The 24,304-nt window shown below is 40.9% G+C and overlaps 1 protein-coding gene across 1 annotated transcript in view; it reads right to left on the bottom strand.

Moving 5' to 3' along the window:
- The window catches only part of ITGA2 (integrin subunit alpha 2), a 70,118-nt gene extending 46,683 nt beyond the window's left edge, over positions 1-23,435 (bottom strand). The window contains exons 1-2 of the mRNA XM_076362347.1: positions 23,361-23,435; positions 4,765-4,888 (exon numbers count right to left, since the gene is read on the bottom strand). Coding sequence (XP_076218462.1) covers positions 4,765-4,888; positions 23,361-23,406 — 170 coding nt within the window. The 5' untranslated portion in view covers positions 23,407-23,435. The remainder of the gene's footprint in view (positions 1-4,764; positions 4,889-23,360) is intronic.
- Between the last annotated feature and the right edge of the window lie 869 nt (positions 23,436-24,304).

Raw genomic sequence — 24,304 nt, 5'->3', positions numbered from 1 at the left:
TCCAAGACATCAGAAGTGAAGAAAGCAAGAGAGTATCCGGCTATCATCCTGCTAACTACAAAAATATTTTCTTACTATGATTAAACAGGATGCATATGAAGCAGAGTGAAACAGAATATATCAGGAAAGAATGCAAGAAATGAGTACTAAAATACTTGAAAATACTTGTTTCCAAATAAACTGTATCATATATAGTGTATTAGTTAAGTGCCTTTTTCAGCCATGAGTTAAATATTTATTTTTACAAAACTTCCTTATGTGTCCTTGTAGACTGTCTTTACACAATACTATAGTGATTAGCATGTAATATTGCCACTGATTTTCTTATTCAGCCCTTTAATCAGTCTCCAACACTGTATACAAAGCAATGGAACTACATGAAGTCAAATAAAGTTCAGTGGCGATGCCATACCACACAGGCTGCAGGAGTGGCAGATCAAAGCGCAACAGGAATTATTTCTGGGAAATTACACCATGACAAAGCTAGTAACTGGCAAAGTGTGATGTAGCAGAAAACAAAATCAGAATTCATGGCGAAGGGCTGAATTCCCAGCTGTTGTCAGAAAATGTTTTATATTTTCTGTTTTGGTTTTTGTCCCCCCCCCACGCATTTGCTTTTTAGTGTGTTTTTTTAAACACAAAGATGGCTAATAGGAAATAGGAAAATAAAAGTAGAAAGGACCTTTTAAATCATCTGGCCCTCATCCATACAATTACAGGAAGTGATGAATAGATATGAAGACAAGAAAACTCTTCACTCTCATAGATGCTTCTCTGCACACCCTAAAACACTTCTCACCATCTACAACTTTCGATCCTTTGAACAAAAGTCTCAAAACTTCAAAAACTACAGCGAGCTATGGCAAGAGAGTTTGACTGACAAACTTAAAAGGCCTAGAAGACAGAAGCCAGAGCTGCTTCTCCAAGCAGGAAAAAGGCAAACTGTAGGGCATGCAGCTGGGGGAAGCAAAAGCTGAGCAAAGAACTCCACATTAGAAGTGGTGCTGCCACTGAAAAGACAGAGCTGTAACAATGGCAGCATTTTGTTAAAAAAAAAAAAAAAAGTTGGCAGAAATTACCCTCCTCATTAAAATCAGAAGGCTTTGAAAACTTACTGATTTCGACAAAAGTTGCTACAGAAATGTGTCTTTTTGGCAAAACATCTTACCAGTCTGAAGAGGCAACACGCCACCTCAGGAGAAAGGCTGCTGGGCTTTGATGACTGGTGAGCAGTATGCAATGATTTTTAAAACTATTTAGTAGCGCAATGATTATGTGATACATCAGTAAGGGCAGTGCATATTAAGGTGTCATTACTGACATGATGTGGAATGAAACAAGATATTTCAAAAAAGAAAAATCCCGTAACATAAATTCCAAAACAAAATTAAAAAATTCCAAATCCTAAGCACACAGACACAACTGAGCAGGGTGGCTGCAACTTGATACCAAACCGTACCTCAACAGCAGACTGAGATTTTAGCTCTGCTGTGGGATTTATCCACAGACTGAAGACACATATGGGTAGGAAAAAGCATTTTAACAGCTATATAGAGCTATTCAATCTTCCTCACCTGACACAGACATAAAACCAAATCTCAGCATGGAGTAAGTACTGTTACCTTTGCAGAATGTACTATCAGCTGCTGTTCAGGGCATGCACATTCAAGACAAACTGGACAGGGTACAATCCGCCTTTGTGTAAGATTATGTTTATAAAATAACAGAGAATTTGGTCTCGATTTAAGGTTCAAATACAGATGATCTCATGACAGGGAGAACCAGAGGGTAAACTGAATGATGTTTCTGTTGTGGCTAATTACTTGTGTGGTGGACTGCCTAAACTTTTCTAACTAACTGATGAGTTCACAATTTTCCTTGAGTTCATTAAAGAGCTCCTGTTTTGAAATTCCCACCAGACACCGTGAAAAGCTTGAGCTGTGCTTGACTTGCAAGTTTGTCCTTATTTACGAGCATCACATGCCATCAATGCCCATCAATGCACAGCAGACCAGTGTCCAATTGTCCTGGATCATCTGACTCTACACCAAAAGGGCTCCCTTGCTGGTTTGTGTCACAGCTTCCCAACACATACCAGCCCCCTCTGTAGCCCTGCACTCCTAGTTGGACTGTCTTCCCTCTTCTCTCTGAACTCATCTCCAAGCAAAAGTGATAACATACTGCTGCATGCAGTCCCAATTCCGCAAAAATTCTCTATCATTTTCTATCGTGCTTATTGCCTCAGATGTGCCTCCCAGAAATACAGCTGAGTAATATAACTAGCATCTGCTGTTCTCTCTGTATCTCTTCTTTCTGCTCTTTGAAAGAGTACAGCAGGATTTTTAAAGCTGTATTTAATATAGCACCATGTGATTTTATTAACAGAAGCAAGGTCTAGGAAGTGATGAAATTTCTGGTGGATGTCAGATTCTGGGTAACCTCTCCCTTGGAGACAGGTGTCACCCCAGTAGCATTTGATGTGGTGAACAGCGCCACTGTGCCTGAACAGAGTTTTCAAGTGCATCACATTCTTGCTGCACAATGATGGTCTCTTCATAAACGCATACGGTGATAAATGCTCCCCTCTGACAGAAAGCAGCATCCCGATCTTAGGCAAAGCTTGGACTGTTTATCTCACTCCTATTTCAGCCATGCCAACAAGCTCTCTGCACATGAACTGCATCCTCTGCATTGCTTATAGGAGAAACCAACTCTACTGAACAGCTTGAGTGTTGGTTTTGTTTTTTTTTTTTTAAATAATGCACACAAGAAAAAGCTCTATTGTCCCAAGAAAAAGAAAATAGCCTAGAAATGAAGAGAACAAGAGAGTAGACTTTTTTTTTTTTAAGATTGTCTAATGATTTCTTGAGAGGGAGACTGAAAAGAGCTTTTCTTCACTGAAGAGTCTCTAACAAGTCTTGGTTACTCGAACAAGAGCTGATAAAATTCCTCTAACTTTTGGAGCTATGGTCAGACACCGTGCAGTGAATGAACAAATGATGAAGTGCCTACCTACAGAAAAGTTTCCCAGATTCATAATATTCATATACTTGGGAGAAGATAGGAAAAGTTAATCTAAAGTTACTTTCTTTTGCAAACTCCACCACACATTATCCAAGAAAGTGTTAGTGGAGGAGTTTTTAATATCAGAAGTAAAAATAAAACAGGGAAATATAAAAAGTAAATAGCTTGGGTGAGTCTGGAACCTAGTACTCCTGTTGCAAGCTTATAGAAAAACTTACAAGAAGGATAAAACACAAGACACAATTTCTCCATCTATGAGCCAAAGCATTCAATTCACTTCAGGCAGACATTCTTGTTCTCCTTCAATGGCTTTACACAGAAGTTTTAAAAAAAGAGTGCTCTGATCTATGGGTGACTAAACACATAATTAAAGCAGGCAGAAACACAGTGAGAAGCCACCACATCAGGCGAGGAGTGGGGGTAGGTTGGGAGCCTACCCAACGGAGGGAGAGGAAACGCCGAGCTCTTACTTCGGAGGATACAGCTCTGCTCTCCTCTTAGTTTGCCTCCTGGTCACTGGTGGTAAACACAGTAATGCCGGAGACACAGTGAGATCTAGGTAGTCTTACATCTTTGCGTATGCAAGCAGTTGCAACTGCACAGCATCTCTGTCCAGGGCTATGCACAAATGCCTCAGCTAGCTCAATATTTTTGTATGGGCTTTTCCAAACTTTAACTGTAAAATACATTTTCATATGCGTTTCCATAGATTTCAGATTTTGACATCTTAATTGCTTTTTACTGAAAAAAGTTCACTTACTTACTACCCGTCCATCATCACTTAAGCAAACATGCCAGTTTGTGGCTATTTCGGTTCTGACACTGTTTCAATCTATGGAGAATGACACATCTAAAATGTCTCAGCTTATGATAATACACATAACTTGTGTGACTTTCCGCTATAGACTTAAAACCATGTATACACAAATAACCACTTAAAGTAGTTGAGTAACAGTGAACTATTTATAGACATACAGTCCTTGCCATGAAAGACATCTTAAGCTTTGTGGTTGCTGAGGCTGCAGAAGATGAAACAATGTGTTTTCCACTAAATGGGCTTATTCTGGGTTAATATTTTAAAATTCTTTTTGAAACCAACATTACTAGAAAAATATTTTACTAATTACTCATCAAGCCTAATGTTGTGGCAACAGTGGATTTCACATCAAATTTTATGGCTGAAGAGATGTAGCGGATACAAGGCCTTTGCTAGGATTGTGTTATTATATATAACCAAATATGCTGTTCCTTGAGAAGTGAATACTGTATCAGACACAAAATGATAGAAATTTAAGTTCACTTAATGTTAATATCAATAATCAGAACTTCCCTGCCCTCAACAATGTTAAAATGGAAAAATATCCCACATATATGTAACGTGTAACAAAGATGCTATTGGTACAGGAAGGAATGAAATGAGAGTTAAAATTCTACAGAAATTGTGAGTCTGAGGAAACTGGTGTATTGGAGATGAAAGTAAAAGATTAACAGAAAGACAGACCTCAGACTGCATTGTGTAAAGGAAAAAAGCCTGAACCTTCACATGCATACGTCTTTAGAATATTTCAACTTTTGTTTTAATAACGTAAGTATTTATTCATATAAAGATAACTGTAATATAAAAAGGAATTAACCGGAACACATTTAAATGAAATGCAGAATTATAAAAAAAAAACAAGTTGCAACATTTTTTCCTTAACCTTTTAACTGGACATATAACAAGCTGTTCAAACTGCTTACCATTTGCCTTGTTCATTTATAAACTGTTGAACTGCATATCCAAACTGCTCTCCTGATGGACCAGAAAATATTTTTGCTTCTAGGAGCCCAACATTGTAGGCTTCACAGCAGTTATGAAGAATGCCTGTTAACAGAAAGATTATGATTATCACAGAAGCAATTAAAGAAGAATTTTAATCCCAGTGAAGAAGGCTCTTCATCTGTGCCAGCTCCCCTGATAGAAGAAAATAAAATGTAGCCTTTGACACATGCAGGAAAAAAACAGCCTTTTACCTACAGTACCCATCTGCCCATGTGTAATGCCTGTCTAGCACTCTTTACAGGTGTTACAATATTGTGGGCAGAGATCAATGACTCATTCACTGTTTGCCTTAACAAAAGTTGCAGCATTACCAATGGGAATGTTTTAGCTGAAGGGAGGTGAGAAATATGATTCAGAGGTCTGTTATCCTCCTTTACCTTAAGGCATAAGTTAAGCTTATGGCACAGCAAACACATCAACGGCCTGCTGAGGTACGTTAAAATGAAAACGCACTGACTGTAACTGCTAATACTGTTTGTATTCTAGTGCAACTTAATGTTTGAAGCACTGGAACAAAAATCAGATTATCTACTGCATCAGAAAACCTACATTTTTGAGTCATTTCATTACCACGCCAGAAGCCTTTGTTTTCAGTCCAAACAGTCTGAACAGTTGTCCAAACAGGAAAACTTAGAAATGCAAACATGCAAGATAAAACTGCATTAATAAATCATGACACTTAACACTGAAACTCCACTTTGCTGTGGTCATGGTATTAATTGCTTTTCCTTGCACACTTGTGTGCCTAGGAATAAGGGTATGCCACTCCATGCCGTTTTGGGGGGAACCGGTGGTGTGGGCTGGGGACAAGGTCCTAAGTGTCACGAGTTTGCAGGGCATGGGGGCCCACTCCTCATTCATAAAGGACCTGATTTCTTTCTGATCAAGAGTTGTAGGTGGACATCTAGGAGAATGTCCACTACAGAAGCTGCAGGAAAAGGGGCAGAATCCCCTAATAGCCAGGAGTAGATAATTCCTCCCCCAGCTTGGAGGTAGAAAGACTGAGACAACACTGGGATCCCAGGAACAAGCTACAGCCCAGCTGAGGAACACCTCAGGGCTCCTGACAACCCTCCAAAAACGGCAGCGATGGAAGAAATCATGACCTGTGGTTGCACCGTGCAGTTACTGCCCGAGGTTCCAGGTGAGGCAGGTTCACGGAGTTGCTCACGGGTTAAACAACATCCCTCATGTTTCCCCTCCCTTACTGTGTGCCCGGACAGAATGAGTTTTATCTGCTCTACACACAAAATACGCCTCACCGTAGTTATTTAGTATGAGTCATTGTGTAGTAAAGTGGCAGCGTTTATGATAATCCCTTATAACAGGGACCCTTTAAGGAGAGATGTGACGACCTTTGGCATCTTAAAAATATAACCTTAAATTCTAAGCGTTTCTTTTGTTTTGATGGGCAGAGAGCTCATTGTTGGTATCACTCTCTTCCAGGTCCCAAAACCAGTTTTGGAAGAGAGGTTAACAGGGATTGTATCAGCATAAAACAGCCCATCACAGTAGCTTAGCTGTAATAGTAATAACACTAATAACATCATAGTGAGAACATTAAAATCACAACCACAGGTTTGCAGGCAAAGTTCATGACATGTAAAAAATTTCAATGATTTTTGTACCTTTGCCCATAGAATAGAAAACACGAACGTTACTAGCAGAAGACGTAAATACAACTCACTCAGTTACTACTTTTTTACCACGAACTCAAAACAGGAAATCATATATTAGTTATTTCAAACAACCACTATCTACAACTGGCCTCTGGAAAGCAAGCAATCACCCTTTGCTAAAAGTATAGTTCCTTGAGAAACATCCTTAGAGATAAATGTATTTCCTGAATCATGTTATTTAATACTGGAGAAGAGAATGTGTACAGACATAACACTCTGTTTTGCAGTACTCCTGACACTAAACATAACCACATATATTCATAGTTCAAGTCTGGGTTTTGGGGAGAGGGAAAAGAGTTGAGAAAGATATTGACTATTGGCAGTAATTTTTTTGTGATCTAATATACTTGCATTTTACCAAAATATTTTGCTCATGTCACATCCTAGGTTTATTTTTGGGTCTGTTGTTTTCAATTTATATTATCCTCAGTCAGAAATCAAGCACAATTTAGCAGTGCCCCATTCTCAGAGGCCACAGGAGACTATACCGCAATGCCATCCTGCGTGTAAATACAGAGGAATAACAACTCTCCAAGCTATATGGTGCACATGGAAATAAACCCTGACTTTTGAATGAATAGCCAAAAGTATCCTAGAATGATAAACATTTCCAGTCTGATCCCAAATCCAATGACATCTAGAGAAAAACTCGACTGCCTGAACTCAGTTACACAGTTATTAGCAAATCACACTGCTAGCCAAATTGTAACTTTGCTAAACGTCTCCTGTCTAAGTGCATTGGCCAACTTTGGTGCCAATGCATTGAAGATCTTTCGAATTGTGCCCAGGGCGGGAGTTTTATTAAACACTAGAGCCAGGGCAAAAATTTCCAGAACTGGATAAAACTACAGAGACCAGATGTCACAACCAACAGCCTGAAGGGAAGTCCCCATGCTGGTTCAAAATCCCCTTAGGGCGCTGTGACAAGTCAGACGGGGGTCAACACAACACATGCTTGGTTAGGCGTTGCCTGTCCACCTCTCCCCTTGCCCTCCCATGGGTGCTGCAGCATCCCTTCCTGGACCTTCCGGGGCCACTCTTGTGCTCCTGCTTTCTCCAAGATGGGGGCTGATTCTAATGAGCACAGACACAGCCTGGCCCAGCGCAGGGATGCTTCAGCTCCTTGCGGTTTCTCTGGGCCTCATCATGGCTTAGGGAAGCAATGCTCTTTTTCTCCCAGCCTCCCATCCCGTCTCCTCACTGAACTGTTTCACTCGTCCTTCCCATTTACCATTGGGGCTTAATTTTATTCTTTTTATTCATTTTAATCAGAGCACTGTTCTCTGAGGGCAAGAATTTCTACCGGGAATAACGGCAAAAGTGTCTGCCAGACCACAGGTCTCTTCTCAAAACTGCCTCTACCATCCTCACTTTCTGGCCAGGCAGCCAGTCAAGGACGGTGAAAAGAAAAGAGCAAAAAAGCAACCAGAAAACCCTGCCTCTGAAGACACGCTGTCATCTGCAATATTGTTGTGGATCAGCTTTGCCTCTCATTCATGATTGCTTTGCAAAATCAAAGTAGAAAAGCTGGCAAATACACTCTGACTCACCGAGAACATTATCAAGTGAACCATAGTTTCAACATATTTCAATCACAGTCATTTTAAATTCCACATTTTTATAATCATTAGCAGGTTTTTGATTTTTAGATCTACTCCACACAAATCTTTCTTGGTTTGGGCCTAGCAAGTATACACTTGCAATAATATACTAGGCATTTTCCTGCCATTTTCCTCCATCTTATATAGTGCTTACACTATAATGACATCTTTCATCCATTTTGTATATCTATCTAAATACAGTATTCAGAACAAGAAATTCAAGCATCTGTAGCCAAAAAAAGAGAAAATGCTAAGTTTGCTTCAAACCTATTTTAAGCCTGTGCCAGAATAAGAGGGTCTCTTAGGCATTAAAAGGGTGCCAATCATTGAAGTATCTAGGTTCAAAGTACTGTATATTCTAGGCTGGAAAGATTCAGTATCTGTTGCTGCCTTCAGGCAATGAACTTTGATAATTTAAGAATCTTGAAATAAAGAAAACCAATTCACTATCTGGATTTTAATAGCTTTTGGTGACAGACTTCTACTTTGTGACCTAACGATCACGATGAGAGATTAGTCGGGCAAGTAAAAATCCACTTCCTAACTTCTGCCTGTCAATGGCATTTTATTTACAGTCAAATAAACAGACTGCATGGAACAAAGGAAGCCAGATACAAGCCTAAAGCTTCTGAAGGCCCCTCAGAATATTTCAAAAGCAGCAGTTCCTCTCCGCCGACTGGGTAGGGGGCACAGGCACTTTGGTTTAAAGAGGACAGATTCATCGAGCAGAGTAGCTCCCAACATAAGCTTCAGACAAGAAAAGTTAGGAAAAAAATCCTTCATGGGATAAAAGGAACAGTAAGCTTTCCAATAAACTCCAATATCTCTTTGCATGTTATTTTTTTTCTGGGAATTCCCATATTTCAGCAACTGCATTATTGCAGTGTATACCACAGGAGCTGCAGTGCAGGATTATAGCTGCTTTTATACCACCATTTTCTTGCTCCTAGGAAGATGAAAAATAATACATGTTCTGACTGTGCACCTTTAAGCCTGAACGTGTGGGAATTCTTTCGTAACTATATATGACATGCCTAATGATGGCTATAATGCCTTCTGTTTGCTGCCGTTGAAGTACAAGCTGAAGCAAGTTTATTGAAGTAATAGCTCATATTAGGTACACCCAGCTCCTAATTGTTTTGATTTTGTAAGCAAAGCTCACAGCTTAAAGTGAGCAAGCAGAAAATGTCTGTTGGATAATCAATCATTTAATGTCATGATTATAATAGTTGCCTGATTGTAACCCCTTATTCAGATTAATCAGTATAACAAAAACAATTCTTTAATTGGGTGAGAAAAAATGAAATCAAATTTTGTGTGTTTGATTACTTGGTTTGTAAAGTAAGTTTATAAAAATTAATAAATTATACTAAAAATATTATTAGTCTGCATTTTGTGTCGTAAGTGTCATAATAAATGTGTCATTTTGTTTTCAGTCTAAATAGTAGAACTAAATTTTCAATTACTATATACTACATTGCAAAGGTGATGCTCCAATTTAAGATGGCAACATATGACAGAATCCCATAATCATGCAGACTCAGTTATGCCAAATCTCACCTCTCATTAAAACGTCCAGTCAAATAGAGGTATTCACTGCTGCTGTTATTTACAGCTTGCATCAAACAGGTCTAGTCATAACAGTATAAAGAAAAAATAAGACACGCTGGAATTTGACCACTGAGTCTACAAGGATCCACCTCACGCTAAGCATTAGTTTTACATTTATCTAGTGTTAACCTTGCCGGTAGGAAACTTTACAATGAAGGAAACTTCATCATCTTTTTTCCTTATCAGTATGTTGTTCTCTTCTTTGAACGACTGTTAGCTATAAAACAGAAGATGTTTGTTATATAATCCAGCTAAGCGACCATTTGTCTTTGTGAGTGAGCATTCACGCCAGTAACGACGCCAGGAGAAGGAACAGAAAGAGCCCCTGTGGGCAGCGACCCTCCGCTTGGTAGCATGGCCACAGCTATAACCGCTGCCCCTTGTGCCGTCTCCAACAGGGCAGCGGATGCTGACAAACCCAAAGTCATCAGCACGCTGCGGGATTTTGGGGTGGAGGGGTAAGCATGTAGTCGCTAAAGAAGAGCAAGGCCATGACCTGGCGTTATGGTAAAAACAAGACAGTATTACATGCATTCTTGCATGGGTTTTTTAGTCCATAAATTGTTTTGGAAAAAAATATCAAGAAAATCCTACTGGATTATTGTCTGCTTGAAGCAGTTTCATAGATTGGCAGCCAGTAAGATGTGTACAGCCTACATAGCCCTAATTGCTCAGGCTAGCATTTTTTAAAGTATCTGTTCTTTCCAGAAGATGGCTTTACTTTACCCTTTATGTTAATCTGCTCCAAGAGAGCCACTGAAAATTCCACAAAGAAAACTTTCCCCTTGGTCTCAAAGATTTCTTCCTCCAAAGAGCACACAGCGGCAGGGCCCTGAAGCCTGTCAGACCCCGCTGGGGGCAGAGAAAAAGAAAGGGGTGGGAGGGATGAGAGAACTCGTAACTCTTGGTTTCCGCTGGCTTCCTCTCACAGCAGATTGCGCACTCTAGTTCAAGTTTTCTCCATGACTGAAGCATTTCTAAGGGCTCTCTTCAGGATGGATTTTCTGGTGTTTTGCATTGTGCAAGGTCACACTGGATCTCCTTAGTTGTCAGGGAACTTGTAAAGGCGCTTTTGTCTCACTCCAATACCCAATTGGTTATTTTTTTCATGCCTCTGCAAAAATTTGCTGAAATTGGCTCACAGGTTCCAAAGTTAGTAAGGGAGTACAGGCACCTACAGATACCGTTCATACTATAGTCACCTACTGTCCTTCAAATATTAGGCAGAAGGTGGAATGAAGGCAGGAAGGGAAAGTAATAAACTAATGAAAGAGGGCAGTCAAGTAGTATTTGCTTCATATTAAATATATTTAGTGTTACTTTATTGCTTTTTATTAAAAAGGCAACAACATTTTGATATGAGTGAAGTTACTCCCTTATTCAGAACCTATGTTATCAAAGCAATAATCCAACTGGAATTAGTCAACTGTTCTTACAGAATGGACAACCCGTAATTTGAACAGCTTTCATAATACACTGTTTTGATGGTTTTATTGACAAGACTGTGAATACATAAAGAACAAAACAAGCAGCATGCAGTTATTTTATCCTATTGAATTGCAGCACAGACATTCTTCATTGTGGCTTTCAGAAGCCACTGATCAAGTCTCAGTGCAATAAGCTTGTTTAGGGAGCAAATCTGCCCAAAAATGAACACTTTTTTTTTTGTTAACGTATTAGTCTTCAGCCTGATCCGCTTTACTGTATTGGTACGTGCATTGTGTGCATGCACAAATAATGACATCAAATCAAGTTCTTTTCATGTAAACCAAGTAATTCTATATTGGTTGCACCTGAGGATTTTCTGTAAATGTGCATAAATATAAAACACCTTTTTGATATATCTTTAGTATACTTGGTCAGGGCTATGTGGAATCCAACCCACTTAATGCAGGGAAAAGAGAGGACTACTTATAATTCAATCTGGAAAGGTATATTAACCTTTACCCAATGCAGTCAATAGAAGTGAAAAATATTTTCTCATTAATTTTCTCCTGTACATTTACTTCTCTGTTTTTTGTAATTTTTTCTTCAATATGCACAACCTCATCAGTATATACTCACAATGGCAAGTAGATATCTTCAGCTCATGTACTGAAACAGCAGTTTTACAATCACAGTTAATCTGTTTTTATTTTAAATCAAACATTTCTTATTGAGAACAACCTTCTAAATAAAGACAACATGAATCTCTGACAGGCATCAAAAGGAGCAAAGAATGCAATTGGTAAAACACTGGATTTTTTGTACTAAAAGTCAGAGTATCTTATAATCCTCACTTCAATTACTTTGTTGATATTTCATTATGTCTACAGAAGCCTTAAAAAGGAAGTCTTTTTACTGCTTCATCTATTTGTTTTACTTTCTTTTATCTTGACTAACGTTTTCTTCACATCAGCTACAATATCTCAAACGATTTAATAATTACCAGAGATTATAACATTTAGTGTAGAAATAAGTTATAGCCACAAAAAAAAAAAACCACAAAAACCACCCAGAAGAAAGGAAAAACAATGCCTCATTTAGTAACAAATCCTCCCTCCTGCCCGCCCCTCTTCCTCCCCTCCTCTGCCTCCCTCCAACAAGTTTTCTTGGCTTAGTTGGCCGACTGCTTCTTCCTGGAAGTAGGTCAGCTTCCAGCCTGAAAGCCTCCAAGTGTGTGAAAGCCTGAGTCACTGCCTTTCCAACTGTTTATGATCCAAGAAGCTGCACCGAAGAGTTACCAATAACGTGCTATAAAAGCAACCCAAACATGACACAACACTCAAATTGTGAATGAAAAGTTGGAGAGACGGATAACATGACTAGGTGCTGTCTATTTTACTGTGCTGGCACTGCTGCAGAGTAAGAGATCTAATTAAATTTACCCACAACTGCATTAGTTACTCCGAAAGACATGTCTTTCTCTTGCTAACTCCCTATTTGTGGCCCACACATTGCCCTCCTTGGCTCCCAGAGCAGACAAATAAGCTGCTCTTCATCTGGAGTTAGGAAATCTCAACAACCTACTGTACACACAAGGACTGATTCCAAAGTAATGCTTAAGAGCAGTTCCTGCAGGACAGACAACTTCCTATGTGTTTTTAATAAAGACAGCAAGAATTCAAGCCTACTCAAATTTATTACCCTGGCATGTTTCCATCATTAAGTTAAGTGGGGAAAACTTTCTTTTACAGAAAACTCACATAAATTGCATCTTTTTAAACTGACCTGCAGATTTTTTTTTTTTTAATCTTGGTATAACAAACAGGATTGTTTCCAACCTTGTCCTTAGACTACCACAATTTGTTCTCAATGATACCACAAAGAGATTAAAAGTGCATGAGGCTAACAAGCTGTACATAGTTACATGTTTTATAGGCAGTTAGGTCCCTGGCTTCACAAGTAATAAAAAAACCTTCATGTGCTTCCCTGTGATAAAACCGACTTTTCATGCAGCATTTTAGTCCAGCAAATTCTCTTCCCTTGTGTCCACATTATCAGTGGTTAACCCTTTTTTTAAACCAGCAATATTTCCAAATATAGTCAGAGAAGCATGAGCCATGGTTACAACTATAAGAGAGGAAATGCATGTCATCACACAGAAACCGATGTAACTGCTCTCTCTATACCCTATTTGCAGCATTTGCTCGTCTCAGCTGCTATGGAACCATGTTTGCACACAGGTATCAAGAAGATGGGAAAGCAACCAAAGGCATCTGTATTTCCCAACCCATATCACATTCTACGCTATATGAAAATGTCAGTGTATTATAACATATTAATGTATTATATCATATTATATCACTGTTAAACGTGACATGAAAAGGCTAAACTAGAAAAAGGCTGAGGGACTCGCCTTCACCATCAATCCCTCTGCTGCTCCAGTGTCGCAACCCGCAGTGTGAGGACTGCAGTGGCTCGAGAGCGACCCTGACATCACGCCGTTTAGGACACTGTATTTAGGACCCTGTTCCTCCCTCACAGCTTCTCAAGAGCTAGCCTGGAGCTCAGCTTTCTGTGCTGTACACAGACAGCCCCAGAAACAAGAACAGCCTCAGCTGTAAAAAGTTTGCTACATCAGCTTCCTGCAACAAGAAAACCTCAAAAGCACCACAGGATATATAATACAATAGTTGGAAGAGCTATAATTATCAGAACTTTTGTTTTCCTATAACAGACTTAATGACTATTTCTCTCCCCTGATTGTAATGGGACCTCATGGCCTGGCAGCCTGAATGGTAGGTAGGTGGTCCCAATCACTAACCTGAAATTCCTCTTTAATGCACATTGAAATGATCAACTTTGGCACCGGACAGGGCCTAGGTAGAATTTGGGCTCATTAAAATCAGGAAAACAATCCAGGAAGCCCAAACTTCAGTAGGTGCCTAACCCAGAATGAACTTAAAATTATCTGTAACCTAGGTTTCATAGCACAAAGTCGCATAAAAATTTAGAATATGATACAGGTGTAGAAGCACCCCTGTCTAAGAGGAAGGTATCCTACCCTACTGTACACCCACTCTGATATCATGGCGAGAGGTGATGAATGCTTCCTGATTAATTAACTGCTGCTCTAAATAATTAAATGATTTAACTAAATAGCTAAATAACTTCTTTTTAATGCACTGCCTATTTACCAAATGTGAATTGCATGAGCAGTCCAAAACGGGCCGACTCAGAACTCCTCTCCTCCCAGCTAAGTGCCCCAGGTGTTAGGCCACAGGCAAGATGTGTCTTTGCTTGTTTGCCTGGAAACATGAACATGCATCCTGGGATGAGTTGAGACCTGGTTTCAATAGCAGAGGTAGAGAGCGCTTCTCTTCGCTTCATTGCCTGGTAGCAAAAACACTTCTGGAAAAGTTTGAGAGGCAAGTCTACATCGCCATGAACCTCATGGGACAACTTAGCCCACGTTTCCCAGGTGACTATTACCATCACTTCTCAGGCAGCTACTTCTTGAAAAAAAGCTGAACTAGACACATACTGCTCAAAACTTTTCCCCACCCTTGACCTCAAGGAAAGAAGGCACCTAATGCAGGTGCCTGAGAAGGATGGAGTTCAAACACTCCCCTTGACCCTCCTGAGCCTTCCTGCTTTGCAAGCAAATATTTTTCGTGCACTTTAAAAGCGCCTAAATGTCTCTGCTGAGTCCAAGCCACATAACTCTTCCACTCTGGGGCAGGAGGACCAGGTTTCAGACAAAACAGGCTGCACTCTCCCAGCCCTTAGCCTGCACACCGGACTGGCAAATCCTGATGCCTGTGGTCAGCTGGGTGACAGGCTATCTCTAGTCAGAATTCAGAAAGAAGTTATCTTTTTTGGAAAATGCAGCCATTGTACACCTCGGGGTCAGAGAGAAGGGCCCATGTACATTTAAGAAGAGTTTTCTGGAGATAATAGTTGCTTCCACAAAAGCAGAACAGTTGCTTTTTGTCTTCAGAGAAGTGAAGTCTATTGTAGCTGTCAACTTCTCAGAAAGACAACTCCAGAGACTCTTAAAGTATTTTTTTACTGTTCAATATGATGAACTGGCTTTGGGCAGTTTGGAAAAGAAAACAAAAACAGAGAAAGTAGAAGAAGTGAAATGAAAGGATATTTGGCTAGAGTCAAATGGGTAACTATTATTAGCAGAGGTACTACTGGACTACTACTCAAGCAGTGCTGCTGGATTTTTTCTCTGTTGTTTTGTCCATCTTAAGAAAGTTATTTAATTTTCAGTCATTTCTGCTATTCTAAATTTGATCTATATGTATTTCAGGCATATTTAAATGGGAACTCTATTTGCTGGGCATAGTTAGACGAAGTGTCAGGCCACTTACATTTTTTCCACTTAGGAAAGGTTAGCTAAATTCTCATTTGAGAAATTTCAGCTAAATCTGAGTTTAATCTATACATCCAATCAGTTCTATATGCATCAGAAGTACTGCACATAAATATAACTGAATTTTATACCACACAGTAGGAATACTGGATTAAATTGCTCTAATGTTTATTATTAGAACACTACTCTTATTGTCTTATTAGCATTTACAGTTAAGAAAGTAGAATCGGTGAAAAGCTATTTAATAAAACGTTGTGCCTTTTTGCTATTTGAGCAATTACCATTCTCCTCAAATAGAAAATGCAAGCAAGGATACAGGCACAGAAACATTTGAGTCGCACACTCTCCATTGAAATGATATTTGATAACCATCTAGGATACACTGGTTGCATGGGGACAAGATAACCCACTTGCTTCTGCTTCAGATGTGTCTATCAAGGGGATTCTTCTACGTTTTACTTTCCTTATTGTAGCATGTTGCTATTAAGAAAGCAGGCCACTAACTCTTGACACAGGTTGCCCTGATTTGGACACCTACACAGACATTTAGCTCGCTAAGAGAACGGGACCAGCCAAGAGTAAATTTAGGCTTAAAGTCAGTACTTTACTGATTTGTGTTTTTAGCAGATTATGCAATTAAGTAGAATTTCTTACGTGGTGTGCTTTCACAGATGAAGGGAGACATGAACACAACAGTCACAAGAACTGAGAAGTTATGAGAAGTGACTGCTGTGTATGTGGAAAAGGTAGACAACCCGTTAGCTAATCCAGCTGGTTTACCTATGGGCAGCTGCCTTACTCCAGGCAGCATAGATTATGGCACAAGCATACTCCAAAAAAGTGCTGGCTTCACTTCTCGTAATGGCACCCACCACTGTACTAAGCTCATGTGAGCCAAGCACGGGTCGACTATTCCTCATTCAGATAAGAAGTCTGATCTTGCAGTCGGTTGAGGTAGTTCTTTACTGGGTAGTCTGGTGGGTCAGGCAGCTTTGGCATGTGCGGTCTTACTGCTACATACAGCTTTGGGTCGCAGCCTTAACACAGCATCAACTGCTGCCAGCTTTCTTGTATAAGGGTCACTTGTATTTGAGACAGGTAGCTAGACAGGCAGATAGATAAAAGGTAAAAACCTAATGTAACCTTTCCCCACCATCACCCCCACCCTCAAACTCCATTATTTCCTTAAGTATTGCCACTGTGTGATACCCTCCCTTCCAGAAGTGTGTTGTTAACAGTAATTTTCCTCAAGATTTCTTTATTGTCTGTTCTTTAGAAACCACCAATCATATTAGCTGAGGAAATCTGCGTAATTAAAAAACCCATCCTTTATGAAACAAAAGAAGAATGATGAACTTGGAAGCAACATTAAAAGGGCAAAATAAATCAGGAATAAGGCAAGAGAGTTCCACTAGGGCTGTGCATAACTTCCAAGCCCTTCGCCCTGTCTACCAGTAATTTGAAAGGGACAAAAGAATCCGTGACATTCATCATGTGTGACATTCAACCATGCAGATGCCATTCGGTTATACACAAAATGTCTTTGCTCGTATGGCATTCAAAGAGTCTGTGTTTATCTTACTTCTTTGCCTGCATAGTTCCTTTTTTAAGCCCTGAAAAATATGCAAGTCTTATTAGATTTTTAAAGAATATGCATCTCCAGGAGAAAATAAAACTAACTTAGTCCTCTGAAGATCCTGAAATGCTATTCAGGGACTAGTTCAAAATAACAATTACTAGCACTCAGAATATTGAGTTTATTTGGTAATTCAGAACTCCCATCCTGATTTGGAAGCGATGGAAATGCTCACACAGCTTATGTTGACTCCACTAGATGCCTTTAATATTCTCCACCTGCACAAAATGAGTGCAGCATGAGCAGGAAGAACGTTATCGCATATTCCTTTACAGGGATACACGCTCACACTCAGCTAATATAGACAGAAGGTATCATTTATCCCATGTAATTCACATTCATTTATTTTTATTATCCTTTTATCAGTGCCTTGAAAAGGGGGTATGTTCATATAATTATTTAGCACAGATATGTGTCAGTCTTTCACCTAAAGGTTTATAAATAAAAATCCTTCTCCATTATCTTTAACAGAAACAAAAACCAAGGCTGAGACAGTTCTCTGATGTCCTTGACTAATTTGAATGGGAACAGTTCAGCCAATTTAGTTACACAAAAAATAAGCTTATCAACTTGCTTTCTCCCACTGTACAGTGTCTGAAATCCTAACACAGTGCAGTATCACAGGACCAGAGATCACTTTGTGAAAAAGAAGTCCTAAACATTAACACTGCTAATGGAAATGCCCTAAGCCAAGCAGATAACATGTGTTGGTATGCAAGTGCATGGCTACGCCGATGAGAATCCAGCCTGTGTCCCGTCTGCATTTCGGCATGGTCACCATGGAAATGGGAACCGGCCTGCACAGAGCCTAACAAAGGAAACCTTTAAATGAAAATAACAACGCTGGATAGAGACCGCCCAAGATTTCTGCTGGGGAAAATGACTTGCTTTACTCATCTGAAGATGTATAAACTCCCTTTTACCTGTATTAACCCTGAAGGAAAATATTTGATTCACATTTAGCTGTTTGGACATTAAGCCATTACATTGGCAGTTCTATTTATTAGCCCTTATGAAAATACATTACATGAAGTACATGAAAAACCTCACTTTCATTCATTCAAAATTAACAATAGTGAAGAAAGACCACAATGAAAGACATTTATATAGTGGCTAAGAAACACAATAAAACCAAGGAGTATCAGTCCTGTTACTGCTTTGACTTCTTAAATGAAAATTCTGTGTCACTGAATCAAAAAAACAAAGAACAAATCGAAAATTTTTCCAGAGCCAGAGAGCACATAGTTAAAACTTGTTGGTAAGGTCTCATGTTTACTTTGCCCAAATTATCCACAAAAAAATATTAACTGTTAATGTGTTTAGGAGTGTGATGGTAATACCCTGTATGCTTTCTAAAATAAACATCATTTGTACAAAATACAAGTCCTGTAATACAGTATGAATGAAGCCTTACTTCAATGAGCAATGCTGTGAAAGGCAAAACTCCAAAAATAATATATAATAACACTCCTACTACCTGACAAACTCCCTTAAAGTAGGAAAAACTAGAGAGTTTTAGTTTAAGAAGAGTTCATGTTTGGGTCCTGGTTTCAAACAATCTCCAGATTTTTAGAATTATTTTTAACATTAACATTACTCACAAATATGGTAATAAAACAGCAAGGTAACAACAGATGATCACAAAAAAAAAGGCAAAAAGTAAGATGGGTTGTACAGCTTTAAGTTGGGGGGTGTGTGTGTATGTGTGTTATGATCATAAACTGCATATTCACTTGGACTTCTGGCTTCATTTATTGCACCAAATGTGCAACTTTCACTTGCTATTCAGTTTTCAGTTTAGTGTCTGCTGCTCAGTACATGGCCTTGTACTTTTTATATATGCTATCTTAACCTACTGAATTAGCAGCTCAGCTTCCTTTTGGATTCATCTCTACATATCTTGACCATAAGCATCTAAGTATTTGCAAGTGACAGAGAAGTTATTTTTCAACACTCAAGTGAAATGCGAGATCATCCTTAGCCCCATTAAAAAAAAAAAAAAAAAATTAAGGTCAAAAGTACTTACCACTTTTGGATATCTAGAGATACAGCTAAAACATTTTTTCAGAATACTTAGCACATTCAAAATACAATTTCCATTGACTTCTTTCACAGCTGTGAACACACAGCAGCTTTGCATGTCAAGATACACTTTCACAACCAGCTCAAGCCAGTGGAAGTGCTGGCTACCAGTGAAAAGGACTTTTCCAGCTTCCCTCCCTCCTCTGGCCATCGGTTCTGACTGTCCCCCTGTGCCAGTGCTAACAATTAAATAAATTGCTTAGGTGAACAGGATCAGTTTAGCTCATCTCCAAAACTGACCTGGCCAAAAGAAAAGTGAAAAATTATTAGGCAAATCGTTCCCTGACCTGTTCCCCAGACCAAGTCCCAGTGGTAGCACAGGGAAACTGGTGGGGAACATGCAATCAGGAGTGGACGAAATGTCCTTGCAGCGTCAGCCCCACATTCAGGTCAGCTTAACCAGATCGTGAAAATGCAGCTTCAGTTTTGAGAACCCCTGGCTGAGCAAAGAGAAAGAGAGTAACACAAAAGGTCCAACCACGTGTCAAAGATTTGATTTAAATGACTCGCCTGAAATTGCACTCGGCTTTTGTGACAAAAAAAGAGAGAAAGAATCCAATTTTGCAAGGGGGAGAAAAGAATTCCTTTCTCGTCATCCTACTTTTCTTCCTCATTCATAGAGAACCTTGTCATTTCAAAACTAAGCAAGGCAGGAGTCCCAGCCTCTTCTCTGATCACACTACCTTCCCCTGTCCGCAGGCAGCGACAGCAGCAAGGCTGTGCATATGGACCCAAGGGACCGCGTGATGTATTGGTGCGCAGAAGGGACAAATCCAGGTTGCTAACTTATTCCGGGCACTTCCTAACTTTTGCATGTTAAACTGTTCTTTTATCACAACCTTCATCCCAGTTTAAACAGAAGTGATCTGAAGAAAAAGACTACGTTAGTGGGGTCCTCTCCTATACCTCTATACAGCTCTACAGCCCATTGCCAACAAGGTCCCCAGGACAACAGGGTGTTTTTCATCAGCAAGGGTCAGATATGTACCAAACAGAAAAGTGGTTACACTTGGAAATTTTGGCTTCTATCCACAGTTTGACAGAACCCCCACCTCCCAATTTCAGATAGGGCTGTTTTCTCCTCCAGGCTGCCTCGGTCCCACAGGGAGGTTTGAGGACTTGTGGTCCTCAAGTGGTACACCTGTGGCCCAAAAGGCATAACCCTTATTTAGCTGTGATTTTTCACTTCAGACTTAAATAGTGTGAGGGGTGTGTGGTTCACAGAGTGGGGATTTTAAAAACGTACCAGAGTTATACCATTCACGTCCTGGGTTGCTGGAGGAAGGCGCGTGGTGGGCTTCAGTGTGAAGGCTTGCTAAAACAGTATAGGTGAGGCCACGCTAAATTTGATTTCCTCCACTTGGCATGGTCCTCCAACACTATCACTTGAGAACTGACTCTGAAGTGAATTATTCTCATAAAAGGGAGAACAAGCTGATTCACCCAGAGCCCAGGAATCAGCTAACAGCATGCAGTATGGACAATGAGCGGACCAGGATCCAGAAGCAAACTGGAAAGCAGAGTGCCTCAAATAATAATGGAGATTGCTGTAAAAATACCAAGTAACATGAGAATACAAGACAGAGAGTTTCTATGTTTGCAGGCGTAGACCTAGACCTCACACAGAAACAGCTACACCCCACTACAACTCCAATAGCAGAGCAAGTCTGACTGAACTCCACACCAAGGATGAACAGAATTTATGTTAGAATCAAGCTGATAAAAATAGGTTTCTTTTCAGAGGAATGCAATTTTCCAAAGGTTTGTTACTTGGCCAAATTTAGGTAGATTTTCAAGACGATGCAAATAGCATGTTCCTGCCAAATTTCAAATACCTTCTCTGAAGCATGAGGGCACTAGAGCTTTCCAAAGGAAATGTTACCAGAATTGAGCCCAGGAAAGCTACTGTATTTTCCATTGGCCTCACTCTCAGAAAGAGCTGGGCTATTTTGGCCCTGATTTTTAAGAACAAGCTAAGGAAAAAAATGGGTGCTTAAAATGTAAATTTAAAGAACTAGATGTGGCAAACCTATAAGCAGCTAAGAGCAATGTGTTACAACAGAAAGCATCAGGCTTTGTTGTACAGGTTGCCCTATTAAGTCCTTCACTTACTCCTCTTAACATAATTACTTCTGTGTGCTATATACTTTCTGGTAAACAAGTAACAAAGTTGGTAGCAAAGTCATATTATCAAAATGGTGGTTCTATTGCATTTCTATTCCTGTCTTCTTGTAGTATCTACAAAGTCTTAATGACTTTCCAAACACAAAAATACACACCAACAATGAATAACCCACACCTTTACTAACCGTTGCATTACTTTTAGTTGAATTTGGAGACACAACAAAGCAATACCCCAATGTGGTCCATTTAATATAGCTGATAATTCATTAGTTGAATTTGGAGACACAACAAAGCAATACCCCAATGTGGTCCATTTAATATAGCTGATAATTCATTAGTTGAATTTGGAGACACAACAAAGCAATACCCCAATGTGGTCCATTTAATATAGCTGATAATTCATTACTGACATAAAATCAAGTGCAAAATAAACTTGGAATATTTTTCTGAAGTATTGACTACTTCAGCTAAGCTAGCCCAATTAAATTCAAGAATACTGCCTTTGAAAGTAAAACAGTTCATTAGAATCTAATTTGAAAATGATTACGGGTGAGCTACAACAGTACTGCCACAGCAGGACTCCGAATCACTCAGGGAAAATGCTCCCATCCTGAAACTTTCTTTTCCCTGCTACTTCTACAAGATCAAAAAGGCCTAAGTGAGTATTAAGTCAGCAATTACATCTACTAACATCAAATGTCATGACACATCTGAAATCAAAATTATGACAGCTTTCAACTGTATAAATGAAGACAAATCATGGATAGCGCCTGAACAAAGTAGACCTGTCCCACTTCTGTCAGTCTCATTGCCAGGGGAATCCTCCTCTCACAATCAGTCCTTATCTTCTGCTTTCAGCGCTGCTCTACAAACCTTTGCAAGTCCTAAGACCCCATGAATTACAGGGCACGTTAATGGTCCTGGTGTGCAGTGACTGTAACCGGGAGAATAAAGGATGGATTAAGCAAAAGTGCAGAGCGAAAGTTTTGCCCACTGATACTTTTATAACTTTTTCTTTTTATAAAAAATTACACGGTTGTTTGCATACCATATATCTCATCACAGGTTAATATTTTTGTATTTGATTTCATACCCTGCAGCCGCACATTCCACTGCAGCGTTTGCTATACTTACTGAAAGAACAAGTTGGAACAGCTCATCAGTGAAAACTTGTTTTTATGCTGCTTATTCAGTGACTTGCTAATTAAGGGTTTGTGAGAGTACACCGTAGTATTAAAACTCTGAAAGTGCTTGGGAATTTGCTCATGGCAAGTGAATACGATGGCTTATAGTTCCCAGGAAAACATATGTAATGGCAATTTGGTCAGCCAAGAGAAGGAGGAGATGGTTCAAGTTTCCCTGTCCTTTTCCAAGGAGTCACATCTGCCCAACAGGGTGGGAACAGACCTAGAGGACTCCTGCAAATTAGAAACAGCATTCACAATGAAGAATATAATCTTCCCTTTTAAAATGGCATAATCACCATATAACCGTAAATTCACACATCAAACTGCGTCCATTCCCCCCACCCCCAGCGCCCACACACTCCATTTCATGGCAAGGTGAACTCCATGCCAATCCAGGAGTTTCGGGGTTTAACCTGCTTTAAAAACGCCGCCGATGCACCGCAGTCCACACGCAGCCGCGGGCACACACGCTTCCGGCCCAGAAACCACAGAGGCGCCCGCAGCCGGGCGCTCACCGCCCGGCTCTGCCCCGTCCCCGGCGCCGCGGTGAGAGGCGGCGGCCGCAGCCGGAGGCCGACCCCCGCGCCCCTCGCCCGCGGGGAGACAGACCTACCCAGAGCGAGCGGGGAGACCTACCCAGAGCGAGCGGGGAGACAGACAGACCTACCCAGAGCGAGCCGGGAGACAGACAGACCTACCCAGAGCGAGCGGGGAGACCGACAGACCTACCCAGAGCGAGCGGGGAGACCGACAGACCTACCCAGAGCGAGCGGGGAGACCGACAGACCTACCCAGAGCGAGGAGCAGCGGCGGCAGCGCCGCGCCCGCTGAGCCCATGGCGCGGTGCGGTGCGGAGGCCGGACCGGTGCCGCTCCCGAGCTGGCCGCTTCCCAGCGCGGCACTGAGCGCCACCTGCTCCTCGCCGCCCCGAAATACCCCTCCTCCTCCTCTTCTTCCTCCTCCTCCTCCACGCCCACTGCGCGCCCCGGGCGCGGAGCGGCCGGAGGCAGCTCCCCCCTCCCCGCACTCTCGGTGCTCGCCGGCGGGGTCCCGGCGATCCCCTGCAGGCTCTGCAGCCGGGTTGTCCCCCTCGATTCTCCCCCAGTTTCACTCGCTGGAGGAGGCACCCGCGCTCGCCCGGCGGGCGCTGCCCAGAGCTGCGTGCCAGCTCCCCGGCGCTGCGCTGGAAGGAGGGCTGCGGAGCGAGGACCGGCCGCAGGCACGGCAGGAACCGCCGCCTCAGGCCGGGGTACCCTCAGGCAACGCTTTGGAGGGGTGGGTATGCCTCTTCCCGGCTTTTGGAGTCAGAAAAATGTAGAATCGTGGTAAAACGTGAATTTACGTAACAGCGTAGAGTGGCTGTCTTCCTCGAGTACTAAATTGCACATTTAATGACATTGAGCCTGTATCCTCTCCTTTAAATTAAATTCCTGCAGAATATGCCCTCAGCTAGGCAGAAGTGCAACAGGATCCAGGAGCTTTGCCACACAACTGATCCGAAGTTGGCAATGATGGTGAGGATGCCTGCGCAAAATACTGCCTACGTTGGCTTAGGTACCAGGCCAATATCCAGGGAGACAACGTGAATTGAAGCCAGTGAAAATAAGGAGGCGACGACTTCAACTTGCTAGGAAATCAGAAAGAAGTGCAAAGTGCCGCAGGAGTGCTATAAAAGTACATGTGTTCTCTCAGTTTATTATTTCTTTTTAACATTCTGAATCTGAATTGTAAGTTA

The sequence above is a fragment of the Aptenodytes patagonicus genome, chromosome Z (genome assembly GCF_965638725.1).
Source record: "Aptenodytes patagonicus chromosome Z, bAptPat1.pri.cur, whole genome shotgun sequence".
NCBI classification, from domain to species: domain Eukaryota; kingdom Metazoa; phylum Chordata; class Aves; order Sphenisciformes; family Spheniscidae; genus Aptenodytes; species Aptenodytes patagonicus.
This window is presented reverse-complemented; position numbering and strand designations above follow the sequence as displayed.